The 18,949-nt window shown below is 44.9% G+C and overlaps 1 protein-coding gene across 1 annotated transcript in view; it reads left to right on the top strand.

The window, feature by feature from the left end:
• The window catches only part of LOC137755589 (F-box/WD repeat-containing protein 10-like), a 61,071-nt gene extending 44,027 nt beyond the window's left edge, over positions 1 to 17,044 (top strand). The window contains exons 17-21 of the mRNA XM_068531789.1: positions 2,150 to 2,298; positions 3,284 to 3,426; positions 12,574 to 12,839; positions 13,576 to 13,722; positions 16,185 to 17,044. Of these exons, the coding sequence (XP_068387890.1) occupies positions 2,150 to 2,298; positions 3,284 to 3,426; positions 12,574 to 12,839; positions 13,576 to 13,722; positions 16,185 to 17,008 (1,529 nt within the window). The 3' untranslated portion in view covers positions 17,009 to 17,044. The remainder of the gene's footprint in view (positions 1 to 2,149; positions 2,299 to 3,283; positions 3,427 to 12,573; positions 12,840 to 13,575; positions 13,723 to 16,184) is intronic.
• The last annotated feature ends 1,905 nt before the right edge of the window (positions 17,045 to 18,949 follow it).

The following is an 18,949-nucleotide window of genomic DNA, read 5'->3' as shown; positions in this document are numbered from 1 at the left end:
ATGGGTAATCACGTGGATCCGTTATAACAGACATTTTCCTACCTGTGATCAAAGGGAGTCATGACTATGAAGAGTGGTCAGAGAGATACAGTGTGGCTGGCTTTGAAGGTGGAGGAAGGGGGTCGTGAGCCAAGGAATGTGGGTGACCCTAGAAGGTGGAAAAGGCAAGGAAATGGATTCCTTCCCGCCCACCCCCGAGAGCTGCCTCCATAAACGAACACAGCCCTGCTGACACCTTGATTTTAGCCTTGCGAAGTCGTGCCGAGCATCTGTAAGATAATCCATGTGTTGTTTTCAGACACGAAGCTGGTGGTAATCTGTTACAGCAGCAATAGGACGCTAACACACTGAGCGTGGGATTACCGCAGACATCCGGGGGAGGGCAGCAGGAGGTGGATGCAGCCCCAGATGGGTCAGCTTGGTGGTTACCCAGTACAGTGAGAGGTGGAAGCCCCGGGTGTGGGTGAGATTTCCTTTGCAGAGCAGGAGGAAAGAGTGAAAGAGAAGAGAAGCCAGGGCCTCAGGAACCCCACAGCATGTTAGGAGTGGGCGGAGGAAAATGACGGGAAAGGGACAGTGGGCTGGTGGGACACACACGGATGCTCGGAGCTGCCTGGGAAGCCTTACTCCCTACCTCTTTGCCCTCCCCAACTGACCGAGCGTCTCATTGCCGTGATTGCTTTGAGGGGTGAAGCAGAAAGGATGAAGGATGAGGCTCTGAAGATGGCAGGGTGGACGTGACCTCCCACTCAGCTGAGAGAGTCCTGTGGGCTATCAGCAGGGCTATAGGGCAAGGGGAGTTAGGCCCTCACCTCTGGTGCAAAATTTAAGGGGACAGAAAAAAAACCTCAGTAATCAAGATGCTTATTGTAATGCAATATTTTAAAAGTCAAAATTAACGTGCAAAATACACAATGAAAAAAGTATCCGAAGATCTCTCATTCCACCCTAATCCTGGCCCCAGCTACCAGCCAGCCTGCTTGGGCTCTTCCCACCTTCCTGGGTTACCAAAATAGAACAAAAAGGAGACAATTAGAGACCTGAAGGGTACCCCCGCCCCCCACTTTAAAAATTCTTTAAGTCAGGACACCTTACCAATAACTCTCTTAATTCATCTTTCAATTTTCCCACTTCTAGTTTGATAAAAGGGCCACTATATATTTAAAAACAAGTGTAGAAAATTGTACTCACATAGTTCTGGTTAATGGTTAGGAGCGTGGCCTGTGGACCCAGACTCCCTGGGTTCGAATCGCAGCTCAATCTGCTTACCACCTGTGTGATCTTGAGCAGGTTACAGAACCTCTCTGGGCCTCAGTTTCCCCATCTGTACAGTGAGGAACAGTAACAGCTCTGCCTTGTGAAGATGAGTTAATGCCTGTCAGGTGCTTTGAGTGGCGCCCGGCTCACAGCTAGTGCAGCGTGGATGCCAGCTATGGTTACTCGCCGGTCCTAGGTCACGTGTTCTGTTACCCGAGGAGGAAGGTTCTTCGGGGGCTTTAATGCCCTCACCCCTGAATTCGTGGTACCTGCTTTCAGCTTCTTCCTTTAAGCTCAGCTCTCCCACCCACCCAGGGACACATACCCACCCAACACTTACAGTGTGGGGTGCAGTGGCTCCGACGCTGTCTGTGTAGCAGCAGCAGTAGACCTGCCCTGAGCTGTGACAGTCTCGCAAAAGCAAAATCCGAAAGTCAGATTCAGAAATATTTTAAAATGTAAATGAGGAGAGACCAGCTTTCTTTCCTTTGGGGGATAGAAGGTGTGGGTCAGGAGCACAGCATCCGGGAGGAATGAGGACATGAACGTCTGCCATGATTTTCCTGAAATCCACTCCACAGGAAGCATTTTTCAGGCTTATTAGAGATGAGGAGGCTTATTAGACATGAGCTGTCCGACTCTTGGACCCCGAGGCTAAGTTCCAGGGTCAGAGCCGAGGTCCATGCGCTGCCGGCTCTCCTAAGGGCTGTGTTCGGGGAGCGCTGGGTTGCAGGTACATGGGCTGTGGGTAAGCCTCTGGAGCTGCCGGGCCAGGTGAAGCCTTCCGGGGTCTGACACGATGGGCTCGGCTGGTCTTAGCTTCTGCGATGGGGTGTGGAGCCCCACTGCCACCCTCTCCGTGCACCTACCCCTCTCTCCCCCTCCCTTTCAGAGTGGGATATAGAGACAGGAAAGTGCCTGAAGACCTTTAAACACAAAGACCCCATCCTGGCCACCAGGATCAATGACACGTACATCGTGAGCAGCTGTGAGAAAGGGCTGGTCAAAGTGTGGCACATCATCACGGCCCAGCTGGTGAAGGTGAGGGGTGGGGACCGGGGGCGGGGCACTGGAGGTGAGGGGCTGGAGGACACTGGCAGTCCCCCTCCAGGTAGCTCCCCAGACTGCCCTAGAGCAGTTGAGTGACAGTCACCTAAAGAGGGTGGTCCTGAAAAGGGGGCGGGGAAGGCCCCCCAAGAAGGGGCCATTCTGAGCCAGTAGAAGGTCAAGGCCCACGGGAGCCGCGTTGTCATGGGTGGGTGGTGGCGGCGGAGGCTGCATTCTGACTCCGCGTGGTACATGGGCTCGGGGTCTTTTAACAGCAGCACCAGTAAAGTGCCTTCTCCTCTTCCGGAACATTCCAACCTGATTCTGGTGTGGGGTATAGGAATGAACAAAGCCACAACTGTCTTCCTCCTTCCTCTCATGAGAAGAGAACATTGGCTGTCTAGAAAGTGATTGTTCGCACACAAAAAGCGTTCTCGCTGGATTGGAAGCCCCCTGGCCCTAGTGGGCGGTGGGGAGATGTCCTTTGTGCCGGGACACGGGATCACAGTGAGAAGCCCTGGCCTGGCTGGCAAGCTCTTGCCACCAGTGATGTCGTCACCGTGGTCTGCCCAGCAGTTGCAGGCACAGGGAAGCCCAGCTGCCTCTGGGTCCTGGCAAGGAGCTGGGGCCGGAACACCTGAGCCTTGCCCTTCTGGCAGCAGAGGAAGGTAAATCGTGGCCCTCTCTGGCACTCTAGGAAGAGGGGCCTGCCCCGCCACAGACCCGCTGGGAGCAAGGCCTCTCCCTGCTCACCTTCCTCCTTAACTCGGGAGAGAGCTCCGGAGAGCGGGGGGCATGGAGTCCGCTGGCCTCATTAGAGCAAAGGCGCGGTCAGCTCAGATAAGTGCTAAGTGGTGGTAGCCACGGATTGGTGGAGTGTGGCTTTGGGATTCATCTCGAGAAGCCTCCAGCTCTGGCCTTCAAGGAGTCGCAGTCTGAGTTGAAGACGGGCTGAAAACAGAGGCATCTTTTCTTGCAGACGCTCAACGGCCATGAGGGAGCTGTGAATTGTCTGTGCTTCGACCAGTGGCATCTCCTGTCGGGAAGCGCTGACGGCCTGGTGATGGCCTGGAGCATGGTGGGAAAGTACGAGCGGTGCCTCATGGCCTTCAAGCATCCAAAGTAGGTGCCAAGGAAGCCGCGACCCAGGTCCTAACCCCCCTCCGTTTCCTGCCAGAGCCCAGACTTCGCTCTTCGGCAGATCGGTCCCCTCTGCTGACCTTCTGTCGCCTCTGCTCCTCGCCCGTCTCCACTGCCTCTTCTTCTGCCTGTCGCCCACTACGACTACCCCCTCTCCTGTCCTCCCTATTTCTCTTAAGAAATAATACTAAGTGTGGATTTTGAGAGGTTATTGAAACTTTACACTTAGGGCACATGGGATAAACTTGTATCTGTTACCTACCAAACTTAGGAACATTGGCAGAACTGTCCCCCAAATAATGCCAGCTCCAGTAAGCTTAAAATCTTGGAATTGCGTGTTTACAAAAGCTTAATATTATCCAAGTGCCAAAGGTTTAAAAATAACCAAGGGCTTAAAGAAGGAGCTCCCTTAAAGCCTGCGGGCTCGATTCTATTCCAGGACAGCAAATGGATTTCATGGTACACTTCCAATCCCAGTTTAGTGGTGGTGGCTGCTTGGAGCCAATTAAGAAGTACTCTGAGGCCACATCTAAGCTTATTTGAAAGGGTATTATGGTCAGTTAATGGTTCTGCCACAGTCATGGGTTTCACAGGCTGCTGTATGCCACTCCTGTACTGCATGAATAATGCTTCTTCCCCTGAGTGCATTTTAAGAAATGCCAGGAAACTAAGTGCTGTCCCAGTCGATTGAAAGAGTAAGTGGGCCTTCCAGGAGGATCTATCACGGGATAGTTATTTAGTGAAATATGGCCCTATATTTCCTTGTACCCTCACAGGAACCTCTTGAACAGGCAGACTGGCTTTGTGGGCGGTGGAGGGGGATATGGGCGTTTATGTGTATGTTCTCTCTCTGGGGTGTATGACTGCATTGTTGACAGGTGGGTGTCAGGAAAGGCCAGTGTTCAGTGACTTATCCAACCCTTGGGTGATTTATCAGTAAGCTTCTCAGCATATCATCTGGATTGTCAAAACTTGACCTCAAGGAGGGACTCAAACTTTGTGATGTCGCCTGAAAATTGTAACTATGCGTTTTTAAAACCTTCCAAGCATGATTCAGTAAGATTTAGTTTAGTTATTGGAAAATAATTGTTCCCAGCAGACTCAGCAGTATGTTCAACATTTCATCAATCTATGAGCCTCCCACTCTTCCTCAGCTAGGAGACCTTCTTAGACCATTCCCACTTCCATCGAATGACAGCCCAACATACCATTCACATTGGCTCTTGATGCCTTGCACAGTTACAGCAAATCCATAGACAGTTACAGCACACCTGGAGGACATTGTCAATGTTCTCATTTTTAGGGCCCTTTCTCCCACTCATCTGTAGTAGTGCTGTGTATATGTAAGTGCTTAATAAATATTTCCAACTGATTGATAATGAAGACTAATTTGACAGATTGCCTTCCTGGAGGGTTCTAATGATTACACTGATACTCATCTTTAGAATATGACATGGATGAAAAAACATGTATTTGCTGTCTGTCCTTCATGGAAGAAGGACCAGAGAAAGAGGGCTCCTTTCTGTTCTCTTGGTCCAACATTTTCTTTATCCAAAATTAAGATTCTGCACACAGTGTAGGAGAGAATGGATATGAGGAATGAAATTAGAGGATGCAAAGTAGGGCTGACAAAAATGACCATCCTTAGAAAAGCTTCTGTACCCTGTAGTGTCTTTTTTTAAAAAAACCTTTATTCTTTAATGTCTTTTCCATAGCTAGTATTGTACTAATATATATTTTTTTGCAATTTAAAAATTAAGATATAATTCACATTATATAAAACTTACCATTTTGTAGCATACAATTCAGTGGTTTTTAGTATATCCATAATGTTGTGCAACCATTACCACTATCTAATTACAGAATATTTCCATCAGTCAGTAGTAATGTCCTCTGTTTCATTTCTGATTTTAGTCATTTTAGTTTTATTTCTTATTTTCTTGGCCAGTCTAAGCAAAGATTTGACAATTGCTAGCTAAAGGTTTGTTGATCTTTTCAAAGAACAAACTTTTGGTTTTATTAATTTTCTCTATTTTTCAATTCTCTTTTCATTGATTTCTGCTCTATATTTTTTCCTTCCTTCTGCTTGCTTTGGGTTTAGTTTGACCCTTTTTTTTAGTTTCTTAAGGTGAAAGTTTAGGTTATTGATTGGAGAAATGTGAGTATTTACTGCTATAAATTTCCCTCTGAACACTGCTATAGGCTGCATCCCATAAGTTTTGATATGTCGTGTTTTTATTTTAATTTATCTCAAAGTATTTTCTAATTTCCTTTCTAAACTCTTCTTTCCCCCAGTGGTTATTTAAGAGCATGTTGTTTAATTTCCATACATATTTATGAATTCCCCAAATTTCCTTCTGTTGTTCATTTCTAATTTAATTTCATTGCAGTTGGAGAACATCCTTTATATAATTTCCATCTTTCAAAATTTACTGACACATTTTATGGCCTAATGTATGGTCTGCCCTGGAGAATTCTTCATGTGCACTGGGATGAATGTGTATGCTGTTGTTGGTGGAATGCTCAGTATATGTGTGTTAGGTCTACATATAGTTTATAATGTTGTTTATGGCTTGTGTTTTCTTGCTGATTTTCTGTTCTATCCATTTTTTAAAGTGTTGCATTGAAGTCTCCATCTATGATTATTGAGTTTTGTATTTCTCCCTTTAATTCTGTGAGTTTTGCATAGCATATTTTGGGGCTCTTAGGTGAATATGCATTTATAATTGTTATATCTGCTTGGTAAATTCACCCTTTTATCATTATATAATGTTCTTTTTTGGTCTCCATTAACAATTTTGTCTAAAAGTCTATTTTGTGTGATATTAGTGTAGCTACTCTGGAGCTTCTTTGGTATGGAGTATCTTTTTCCATTCTTTCACCTTTATTTGTGTCTGTAAATCTACAATTGAGTCTCTTGTAGACAGCGTATAGTTGGATCACGTTTTTAATCCTTTTTCCAATGTCTGCCTTTTGATTGAAGAGTTAATCCATTTACATTAAGTGTAGAATGGACTTAACTCTACCATTTTACTATTTGTTTTCTATATAGTCTTTTTGTATTTTTTTGTTTCTCAAGTCTTCTGTTATGGTCTTTTTGGATATTAAATGGATATTTGGATATTTTCTAGTGTGCCATTTTAATTCCCTTGTCATTTTTTTTTTCCTCTATATTTTTGAGTTATTTTCTTAGTGGTTGCCCAGGGGATTACAATTAATGTCTTCATTTATCTAGTTCACATTAATATCAATTTAATTTCAATAGTATACAAAAACTGCTCCTATACAACTCCTTCTCCCCCCTCTTTTATACTCTTTTTGTAACAAATCTTTATATCCTGTGTGTCCATTATCATAGACTTATAATTATTGTTTTATGCAGTTGTCTTTTAAATGAGATGGAAAAAAAAGAGTTATAAATTAAAAAATACATTTATGCTCTGTTTTGTATTTTCTTAGATAGTTGTATTGATAGTTACCTTTCCTGATGCTCTTTATTTCTTCATGTGGATTTGAATTACTGTCTAGTGTCCTTTCAGTTCAACCTGAAGGACTCCATGTACCATTTCTTGTTAGGTAGGTCTGCTAGTGATGAACTTTCAGTTTTTGTTTATTTCGGAATTTCTTAATTTCTCCACTTTTGAGAATGGTTTTGATGGATATAGAATACTGCGTTTACAGTTATTTTTTTACCCTTTCAGCACTTTGAGTAGGTCATTCTATTGCCTTCTAGCTTCTATGGTTTCTGATGAGAAGTCAGTTATTAATCTTATTGAGGATCCTTTTTATGTTATGAGCTGCCCTTCTCTTTCTGCTTATAGTTTGATTATAATATATCTAGGTGTGGATCTTTTTGAGTCTATCCTAGTTAGAGTTGAGGTTCTGGAATGTGTAGATTAATGTTTTTCATCATGTTTGGAAAGTTTTTGGCCATTATTCAAATATTCTTTCTGCTCCTTTCTCTCCTCTTTTTCTGGGAATCCTGTTATGCATATGTTGATGTTTGATGATGTCACACAGACTTCGGAGGTTCTGTTCATTTTTCTAACCTTTCTTTCTGTTCTTTAGACTATATAGTCTCAACTGACCTCTTTTCAAATGCTTTCCTTCTTCTGCCTGCTTGAATCTGCTGTTGAGCCCCTCTAGTGAATTTTCATTTCAGTTATTATAGTTTTTCAACTCCAGAATTTCTGTTTGGATTCTTTTATAATTTCTAATTCTTTATTGATATTCTTTATTTGGTGAGACACCATTCTTATACTTTCCTTTAGTTTTGTGGGCATGGTTTTCCTTAGCTCTTTGAACACATTTAAAATAGATGATTTAAAGTCTTTGTCTAGAAAGTGCAACCATTGGGCTTCCTGTGCACAGTTTTTATTGATTACTTTTTTCCCTGTTTATGGGCCATACCCTCTAATGTCTTTTTACACTTTACATTTTTTTTGCTGAAAGCTGTACATTCTGAATATTTTAATATGACAACTCGGGAAATCAAATTCTCCCCCATGCCCAGGGTTTCTTTCTTTCTTTTTTTCCTTCTAGTTGTTTGTTGTAGTTTTTATTGTTTGTTTGTTTAGTGAGTCTGTATTCTTTGTCTTGTTTGGCCACTGAAGTCTCTGTTTTATTACCTTGGTGGTGTGCTCATGACTGGAAAGAGATTTATTGGAACACCTGGAAACAAAATACCTCCCATTCTTTGCCAAGGGGCTCTGTGTGCCTGTTGAGGGAAGCCTTCAACACTCAGCCAGATAGTTTACAACTCTGCCTTAGCCCTCATTTCCTGCTTGTGCAGACCATCAAGGTCATTCAAGAGTGAGAGCTTAGGGTTTTTTCAAGTCTCCCCCAAGCATGTGCACAGCCCTGGGCGTGTATGTGGCCAGACAGAGTCCCAGAAATGCATCTGAGCTTTTCACAGCCCTTACAGACATTTCATTCCCCAGTTTTTCCTCCAAAGCTTCTTGGTTAGTGTATTGTTTGCCCCAACAGATATCTATTGCCTTAGGCAACTATGACTAAAATATTTGCCTATGTTTTTAACAAAACATTCCCCCCACCCCCGCCCTCCCCAGGTAGTAGTTTTAGCACTGGGTTAGTTCCTGGTAAGATGAAATAATGACAAGTTTTTTGAGTCAGTCTCCCAGGAAGCCACCAGACAGGTCAGATAATTCATTGTGAATGAGGTCTGTTCCGTTTCCACCAGTACCAGGAATGTGGGCTGTTATTGATATTTTCATGGCTGCCACTGGGCTGGGGAGTTGGGATTGGACTAGGGTAAGTTAACATGCCACAAAGTCCACTGTTCCTACTAAGACTAAGATCATTTTCTTGTCTAAGTGCTCCCTGGGTTGCTGCAAGCCTCTGGTTATTTTCCAGAGTTCCAAATAGTTGATTCTGACAGTTTTTGCCAGTTTCTTCGTTGCTTTTATGGAAGGACGGAATTTTGGAGTTCCTTCCTCCACCATTTTCACTGACATCACCCTCTTCAGTCTCTTTTGATAAAAGAGGAACAAAGAAGGAGACAAATGACTTATTTCTAGAACAGAGATAAACCTGAAAGGAGACTGGGTTATGCCAGGACCATGAAAACCGCTACGGTGTCAGGTATGGGCTAAGTTTTTTAAATACCTTGATTGATTTAATCCTGACAGCAATCCTCTGAGGCAGTTCCCCCTTTTCATGGAATAGAAACCTGAAAACTGAGAGGTTAAGTTATTTTCTCAAGGTTATACAGTCAGTAAGAGGTAGGATCAGGTTTTGATCCCAGGTTTTCTGATCCCAAAGCCTGTGCTCTTAATCACCAGGCTATAATGGTATAGGTTGAACCACCAAATGTCACAGGAACCCATGAGAAGTGTAGACTTAGCTCAGCAAGATCCAAAGAGATACACAAAGAGGCAACCCTTCTCTCACGAGGCATCTCTCCTAGTGCTGGATTCCCCCACAGGTGGACCGAGGTGCACCAATATAGTTATTGTATTTCCATCTTAAGAAAAAACTGGGACTTTGTTGGACTTTCTTATACTTATTTTATACCTTAGATTGATCTATCTATCTATCTGTCTATCTATCTATCTATCCATCCATTCATCATGTGAGGTGGGATTCAAACCACATTGGCATCTTTGCTGTTTTTTGAATATCTCCTGTCTTTCAAGGTCTTTGCTATTTCTGTTTCGCTAGTTGTTGGGGCCTTGAAAAGTCTTAATATGGCTCTGGGATCTGACCAAGGCCAAATGATGTGGGGTGGATGTCATTCTTTTAACGTACTGTAGCAACAATCATACACTGAAACGTGAGTCAACATTCACTTTTCTAACAAATATTTATTGAGGGCCTGCTACGGGGTTAGGCACTGTGCTGGGTGTGCAAAGCTGGATAAGATGTGGACTGTGCCCAAGAGGTTCTGACAATATACCCGAAGTTTGTGTATGTGAGTGGAATGAGAGGAGAATGAAGGTAAGGGATGGTTTTATGGAGAAGGTAGCACATGAGCGAGGCCATGGATGGACTTGGATGGATAGAGACGGCAGGGATCGATGGACCTGCTTTACATATAAGATCTAACAAATTGGTGGCATCAAGGTCCATTTTTCAGTAGCATTAACAGCAATGGGGTAATTACACTTCTCAGAATTGAATACTCCAACTTACCTGGAGCCCAAGTTGGAGCCAGTTGTTGTAGGGAGAATTCTGTTGGAGGCATCTACCTAAGTCTTCTCCTGATCCCCTCTCTTTTCCTGCTGGTTGTCACAAAAGGGAGCTCAAAAATCTCACCCCTGGGCACAGTTTTCCTTAAGGATGTTTCACCGAAAGAATTAAAGCCACTAATTTAAGAACCAAAAGAAACTGCTCAAATACCAGGTTTTTGCTTCTTATAAAGATGATCATTTTCCCTTGCTTTTTTTTTCTTTCTTTATATAACAATGCTACTTTTAGAAAGATTGAAAACGTTAAATACTTCTCAGCATGAGAAGTATTAGCTAGGAATCAAATTGTAAGAGAGAAGCATGGTCATCTATGTATCAGACCAAAAAAAAAAAAAGAATCTGTGATTTAAGCTTTTTTGTTTTGCCACCTTGTGGCACTGTGACCAAATTGCAGGAAAAATAACAAAGAATAGGGGGAGAGATTCCATCTGTGTCTTGAGGGTTAATGGTTTATATCCAGAATCATAAAATGATGGCAAACATCATTTCAAGGACAGTCACGACCCCTGCTTCCCAACAGTACCCGAAATGCCCCGACTCCAGACACACCCACACAGTTTGCCAGAAGGTGGGTACTGCCCATTGCTCTGTTCCCTTCCAGGGAGGTTCTCCACGTGGCCCTTCTCTTCCTCCGGGTCATCAGTGCCTGTGCAGATGGCAAGATCCGCATTTACAATTTCCTAAATGGGAACTGTCTGAAGGTGATGAAAGCCAATGGCAGAGGTTATCCTGTGCTGTCCTTCTTTATTCAGGGCAACAGGTGGGTGGTAGGTGTGGAGGTCAGAGCCCTGAGCATTTCTGTTTGGATGATGTTTTTTCCTCCTCTGGGACACCGGCCCTGGATTTGCCGGCAGCAGCAGAGAGTGGGCCGTGCTCCCCTCCAGTCTTGGCTGCAGTAATAGGCTCATGGGGGACTCACGGTACTTCACACAGAACTTAGCAATCAGGGACCACATTACTCTTCATTCGTTCTGGGCGTCTGATCCAATCACGCAATGGGCTCGATACAGCTCTGCCGTGGGGACCGAGGTTCTGTCAGCCTGCAGCCCCTGATCCCACGTCCAGCGTGAGAGCTCCCCAGCTCTCTGTGTCTTGCTTCTGATGCAGAGAGACTTGCAGGAGGGTGGGAGTGGCATTGGCAGGCGGCCCAGTGTCCAGTGGGGCAGAACTGAGCAGATGAGTTTACAGAAAGCAGAACTGTGATGACACTAATTGTATATAATACTGTGTTGTTAGACGCTGGGTTCAGGGTGATATCATGTGAAAATACCCACCTAGATGTAACTTTTAAATTCTACCACAGCCTCACTCAAGACATCACTTAATCGCTTCGAACCGCATTGCCTTCCTCCTAATGATTAGTCCTCCTTGCTTAAAGTAGGGGGGTGCTAGTATACTAAGGCTCAATAAATTAATGGTTTTCAGTTACGAAGTCAGAAGGCTATAAAAAAAGGTCACCTTTGACCTTTTCTTAATCATGACATCCGAAGAGAGATGTCAGCTTGAGCAAAAATATGTCTGAAAGAGATTTCTAATTGGAATGATTCCCCAAGTTCCATTCCAGTGCTTCCAACCGTAACAAGTCACTTTTATGGAGAGTTTACGCTGACAGTGACAGTCTTAAAATTGCAGCCTTTTGGCGCAGAAAGGAGCCCACACATAGCATTTCCATTTCTTGTTTATGGTTACGGGAGACCTAGGAGCAGAGGTGGGGGAGGGAAAGCAATGCCCTGGAAACGCTGCGAACCCCAGGAACAGTGAGTGGGTAGGAGGCGATGTTGGGGACCCCGGGTTTAGAACTCTTTTTTTCTCTAGTGGCATGAGAGTGGGGATTAGGGAAGACAGAAATCCTCCTGCTTTACAAAGTACAAATGTTCTGTCTGAAGGTAGAGCGTGCACAGACACCCGGAGCGATGGCGTGAAGGGGGTGGGGCTGAAGGGTCAGCGAGGGCTTGAAGGCCTCCCCCATTAGAGTTTTCCTCATCCCATCACGGCAGTAGAGCCATGGCATTTGGATGCTGTGCTTAAGAAAAAAGGAGTGAACTTGAAGACATCTGTGTGCAGAGTAGCTAAGCCTTCTGACTCGGGCACCCCAGGTTCTTGGCACTCACTCCAGGAACAGAAATTCATTTAAAAATATTGTAATCCGAGAAGCGAAGTAATCAGGACACGTGTGCCTTGCTCACATCTAATTTCTAAAGAAAACGGCTACAGAGCTAACGACCCCTGCTGCACGGCCTGCCACCTCTCTCCGCCGTAGACCCTGCAACAACCTACACCACCCTGTCTGTGCGGTCGTTTCCCGGGCACTGATCCCTTGGCCTCAGGATCGGATGGGACAGTAGTCCAAATGCATATTTGGAAGCGGGCAGTGGCGGCCTCCGCGCTCCTCTTGTGGGCAACCCTGTTGCTTTGGTTCCAGGATGGTGATCAACACGGAGAGTAACGTCCTTATGTTCCAGTTTGAGAATATCAAGTGGCAGTACTCCCTGGAACGGGCCAAGCAAAAGAAGAAGGACAAAGAGGAGGACAGCGAAGAAAACGGCCTCGCAGAAGTTCTCTCCAAGTCGAGCACTCAGATTTACAGCCCTCAGGAATCCACATCTAGCAAACAGACAGCCCAGGAGTCCCTGTTCAGCAAATCTCACAGGTCCCAAGTTCTCCTAAGGGCATCCAGGTTACCTACAGGTAAGAACTGAATCCCAGGCAGCCCCAGTGGTACCCCGTGGAGCAGGTGAGGGGCTTCCAGGACCAGTTTCTCTGTGGAATATTTTGGTCAATGGTTTCTTGATGATATAAATCCCAACCTTTATGGCATTCTCTTTGATGTGACAATTTGTTAGCCAGCTCAAGGGAATCTCCTGATTTTCAAGGCCTAAGTTTTCAAACTTATTAGAATCTTTCTGCAGTAGATGACACTAGCCCTTCATACTTGCCATTAAAACAAAAAACAGACAACCAACATCCTCCCCCTTGCCCCTGATCCAAGCATATAGTACATGATTATTTCCTTAGGACACAGACAAGATATATTGTACTGCAGAAAAATGTCCTCTGCGGAGCGTATTCTCTGTAGACCTCTGACTGATAACATGTGTACCTGGAAAATACTAGATCAATAGATCACCTCCAAGCGGTCAGCTGACACCACAAACGGTCAGTTAGGAAAGAGGACCGAGAATTTCAGATAATGCTTAAAGCTTGATAATCAGTAGGAAACGGGGGTAGGAGGGGGGGCGTCAGGAGGTGATCTAGATGGACCTTCGGCTCCAGGTGATTGCCTAGTTTCGTGGGACAACAGGAAGCAACAAACAGTAAAGTGATAATTTGGGTGAAAATCAGTTGAATTATCAGCTGTGCCCCCAGTATTCATACCTAATTGAATCATATAATTACTACAGTTTCCTCCTCAATCTTAATTTAGGAGTGTTAACGGAGGCACCTCTAAGTCAAGGAAAGCCAAAGTCAACCCGAAGAGATGGCAGGAAGAGACCGAGTTCTAGGGAAGCAAATGGCACGGGCACCGAGCAAGAGAATTTGGAAGCAAAACCCCTCGCCGGAGATAAGAACGGTGATCCTTTATTCTGAATTCATGTGGCAAGATTCAATCTCTCTCCCTCTCTCTTTTTTTTTTTTTTTTTAATTAATTAATTAATTTATTTATTTTTGGCTGTGTCGGGTCTTCGTTTCTGTGCGAGGGCTTTCTCCAGTTGCGGCGAGCGGGGGCCACTCTTCATCGCGGTGCGCGGGCCTCACACTATCGCGGCCTCTCTTGCTGCAGAGCATAGGCTCCAGACGCGCAGGCTCAGCAGTTGTGGCTCACGGGCCTAGTTGCTCCGCGGCATGTGGGATCCTCCCAGACCAGGGCTCGAACCTGTGTCCCCTGCATTGGCAGGCAGATTCTCAACCACTGCGCCACCAGGGAAGCCCTCTCTCTCTCTCTTTGTTCAGTCTAATTTTTCAGCAGGTTGATCAATCAGTTTGCTTGGATTCTGGATGGATAAAATGCCCAGCTTCTCCTAAGAGTGGTGGGTTTTCCCTAATCATCCCCTTACTGGCTTGAGGCCACGCAGAGCGAGCGCCTTTCTCAGAGCTGAGCTTCTGGTTTTGGGATCACAGTCAGCCTCGTCACTTCTTGGACTGTTGTGTCATCAATCTGAGTAATGGACACAGCGGAAGGGAGAAGAGGCAGTGGGGCTGATTGCAGAGGCATTTTAGGGGGTTTCACGGGGGAGGAGCTGGATTGGGGGGTGCTCTACATGTGAGATAAGGGGGTCAGGGAGATAGGCGGGGAGGGGCTTTGGAGAAGAGTTACCATGAATTGGGTGTCCCTTTGTTGTTTTTGAGAGACTCTGGTAAAGATTTAAATTCCTTTCAAATATTTTTGGCTAATATAATAGTGTTTCTTTGAATCAAACTCCCTGCAGAGACTAGCTTCAAGGTGGGGGTAAAACAATTGAGTTTTGTGAGGTCTGTAATAACAATGGGCATCCTTGCATGTACCTGTGTCTGTGTACCTGTATAGGTATACCTGCGGGGTAAAGTCCTAGGCGTGGCATCGCTGAGCCACAAGGATGATTGCATTTTAAAAGCTAGAAGGAGATTGCCATAGTTGTCTTTAAAAACTGCTGTGTCAATTTTCACTCCCACCAGCAATGCATGAGAGCCCTCACTGCTCCCAAGCCAACACTGGGCGTTCACCATCATTTTGCTCATATGATAAGTAAAGATGATATTTGCATTTCTTTAAGGTTGATCACTCACAAACTAAATGTCCCTCAGTGGGCAGTAACTAAGTAGGTGATGACAAAGCCATACTATGACAAAGGCATATTATACAACAGCTAAAAATGGATGAGGAGCCCCATTTTTGACTTGGAAAGAGATCCATAATATATTATTATATGAAAAAAAGACAAGTTAATGAACAATGAGCCCATCACAATTCCTTTTAATAGAAGGAGAAAAACTGTGTTTTGTCTGTCTCACACACACACACAGACACACACCCACAGACACACACACACACACACACACACACACACACACACAGAGTGGTGTATTCTGGAATTGGACGAAGTGCGGGGAAGACTTTGACATCTTAATTTCATTTAGATAAGACCTATTTGGTCAAGGAAAATTATACACTGTTATAAAATTGTAAAATCAATACCCTGTTGCATTTTCTTTGCTAGTTTTATTGGTGTAGTTTGAGGTGCAGATTTTACTTGCTAGGTCAGACTAGACAAATGCCTTCTCCTTTTCATGGTTCAGTTGTTCCTTTTGTAAAAGGAGGATAATGTTTTCAGTGTGTCTGTGAGGTATTGCAGGGATTCAAAAGCCCAAATGAGAGACATAGTAAATTTGCTCACCTATGAAGACATCGTTGCTAACTCAAGGGTCTTAGGCATCTTGGAGGCCTTGACCCTAAAGTAGCATGCCAGAATGAATCTCTTGTCCTTGTCAGTGGCTTTTGGACCTAGAAAATGTTCAAAACATTTTGGGAACTCCTGTTCAGGAACTGCCTTTTGGCCATTTGATAGTTTCAATTTTGCAGGGGTGACATGTTTTTTGAAGGCAGTTTTGATTTTGAGAAACATCCAAAGATCATTTGGAGTCAAATTTGATTAATAAAGTGGAGATCAAGCTTTGCAATGCAGGTTTTATTTAGAAGTATAGGTATGTTACTGAAAATTTGTAAGGCCTATAAATGGGGTGTGAAGGTCATTCCCACAGGGAAGTTTCACGAATGTGTGGAGCATAGGCATTACATATGTTCCTGCCAAAATATGCATATCTAGAGGTTAATACACACTTGTACACAAGTACTAGCATATTTGTTAAAAACTTGTGTTAAATATGTTGTAATTTCTCGTCTCATAGAGGATTTTTGCTCACATGATGGCAGCATGTCCATTGGGTAACAAAGACCTTAGTCTGAATAGGAGTTGGAATGGATTTAACTTTCATGCATAAGTACTTAATGGTTTTCATGGAACACTGGTTTGTTTTTCTTTTCTTTTTTTTAAAAAGCAGATGATGTGGAGGAAATACCAAAACAAGGACAACTGGGAACTTTGGGAGACTTGATCAGTTGCTCAAAGAAGAAGTCCTGGTGCATCCCTATGTCACCTGACCAGCTCCTCCTGACTGTGAATGCCCTGCAGAAAGCCCATAATTCTGGGGAGTTTGCCTATCCCTGGAGGCCCCAAACCCAGGTCATCGATGCCTGGGGACCTTCCATTTCATACCCAAGGAAGGTCCTGAGTTTGAAGGGACAATCGGTCCAACATGCAGTAGATCGGTTGAGATTGAGCAACCCTCCCATAGACGTGAAACAAACCAGTATTCCCCTTGAAATCCAGAAGCTTCAGCCTAACCTGAAGAACTCCGTGCACAGCCCCAGAGTCCAGTCTACCATCCCCCAGCCGGTGCTCATCTGCCCCAGGTTCTCTGGCAGCTTAAAGGGTGAAGACCTGGCAACCAGTTCAGCTGATGGGGCAGTGTGCAGCTTCAGCCCCTTAACCAGCACACAGGTCATCAAACCAAACCACATGCTGGCTCCGCCGATGGGCACGACGGCCCAGGCTGCCAAGAAAGATCGGCCCCGCTTCTACACGGCCCTCGACCCCTTCAGAGTGAACACGGAGTTCATGCTGCTGACTGTGAAGGAGGAGAAAGAGTACGAGGAGGCCAAGAGGAAGGAGTTTCAGGCCATAAAGCCGGCTGGAGTGGTTGATCCAGAAAAAGCCAGCAGAGCTGCATGGATCAGGAAGATCAGAGGCCTGCCCATAGATAATTTCACGAAGCAAGGAAAAACAGCAGCCCCTGAACTTGGACAAAACGTATTTATCTGAACCATCCTTGGGCAATTACAGTGTCTTAAATAAACAAAAAACCAAGTGGATGTTGGTGTTTGGCCTCTTTTTGTTTGTTTTCATCTGTTCCCTGGCAATTAACATGGGGACTCTTTAATTATTTTCCTATAAGCCAAAGAACTGATACTTATCAAAGTAAGAAAACAGAGAGAGGCTGGGGGTGATTGGCATCTGTAGTCCCACTGAAAACCATTCAGTGAGAGGCACGGATTAACATGGGGACTCTTTAATTATTTTCCTATAAGCCAAAGAACTGATACTTATCAAAGTAAGAAAACAGAGAGAGGCTGGGGGTGATTGGCATCTGTAGTCCCACTGAAAACCATTCAGTGAGAGGCACGGAAGCCCTGTTTCATTGATGGGAGATGTTGGAAGTTTAATACCACTCATGGCTACCAATTTAGGGCTATCGTTTCTTCTAGCAAATGAACTGATGGGATTATATCAGAATAATGCACTGGAGTTCCCTGGTATTTTCGTATGGAAGCCTGATGAAGCTCAATGAGTTCAATTAAGAATCTAAAAGGAGAAGCCCTCAAATTGCATTTTTCCTTCTCAGGGCTAACTCCTATGGAAGAGAATTAGGCACATTCATCCTTTCTACATTAATATCATGTGTGTCGAGGTTGCTACTTAAGCCTGCTGAGGTTGGTGTCAGGGGCCAGGCAGGTGATTTAGATGTGGGCAGCCCAGCATAGGGGCTGTGGCCCATCAAAGAGCTCAAGCCCCATATGAAGGGGGTAGCTCCTACTCAGTAGCTCAGCATGGTGTAGGATGGAAACCATTCAAGCAGAATGCAGAACAAAACAACAAAACAGCAACCCCACAAAACTCCACAACCCACACACTGAGTGGGCCACCAAAACCCTGGCATGGGTAGGCTAGATGCACAGGCCACCTGTTCCCAGCCTCCGCTTTCACCTCCAGGTGCAGGAATACCATCATTTTTCAAGCTTTCTCTCCCTGGAGAGTTTTTTCTCCATTATTAGGAAATCAGGTTTAAAGTAGCACTGGCAAATAGCCATGTAAAAATTGTGATTTGAATGGAAAGAATCCCTTCAATTAAGGAAACATGCTTCTACACATTATTCCATGAGCCTTCCAACAGCAGTTTGACAGCAGGCTGGGCAGATAGGATATTGTTATAATCACAGTTTCAAAGATGACATAAAGTCCCTGAATTTCAGCTCCTTCAAGGGGCAAGATCACAATATTCACGGCTAAACTTAAAACCGTGATAAGAAAACATCTATTGAGTAGGTGTGGACCCTGTAGAGATACCATTATCATCACCTTACCGAGGAAGGGAAGGACACATAGAGGTTAGCTAGATAGTTGGTTAAGTGGAGTAGACGGGCTCAAACCCAGGGGGCTCAGACTCCGGGGCCCACGCTCTCAGCCTCTCTCCTTACTGTTTCCCAGGTCTATCTTCCTCCCTTAATAAGACCCGCCATGTTTAGTGTCCTCCTGCCTCGTTCTTCTTAACAACATTTACCCCTTCGCAGGAGGACATTTATTTCTTCAACTGCCTCCACTATCTAAGGTACAAAAGTAATCCTGTACGGAATTATACGTCATCGTAAAACACTCAAACGAAATGAAAACTACGGAATAATCATGCCCCTGACCCCCACCCCTGCCCTCAGGACATCCACACTAGCGGAATGACACTCTGTAGGTAGCAGCAACATCTCCAGGCGACAAACCATGAAGTCCCTAAAGTAGCATCGTTTATTTTCCTCTCCTGCTTTGACCGGCCCGTGCCCCAGCCCGAGTCCTGGCTTCTCGCCCCGCCCACTCTCTAGCCCCGCCCCGATCCGCCCACTCCGAATCGCCCCGCCCCTACGCTCGCCCCGCCCCCACTTGCTCCTCCCCTGAGGGCCCGGAAGCGGAAGTTGGGTCGGGCTGCCGCTGTTACTC

Source organism: Eschrichtius robustus, chromosome 20, assembly GCF_028021215.1.
Source record: "Eschrichtius robustus isolate mEscRob2 chromosome 20, mEscRob2.pri, whole genome shotgun sequence".
Lineage (NCBI taxonomy): Eukaryota > Metazoa > Chordata > Mammalia > Artiodactyla > Eschrichtiidae > Eschrichtius > Eschrichtius robustus.
The sequence above is the reverse complement of the archived record's forward strand: the minus strand, read 5'-3'. Positions and strand labels throughout refer to the sequence as shown.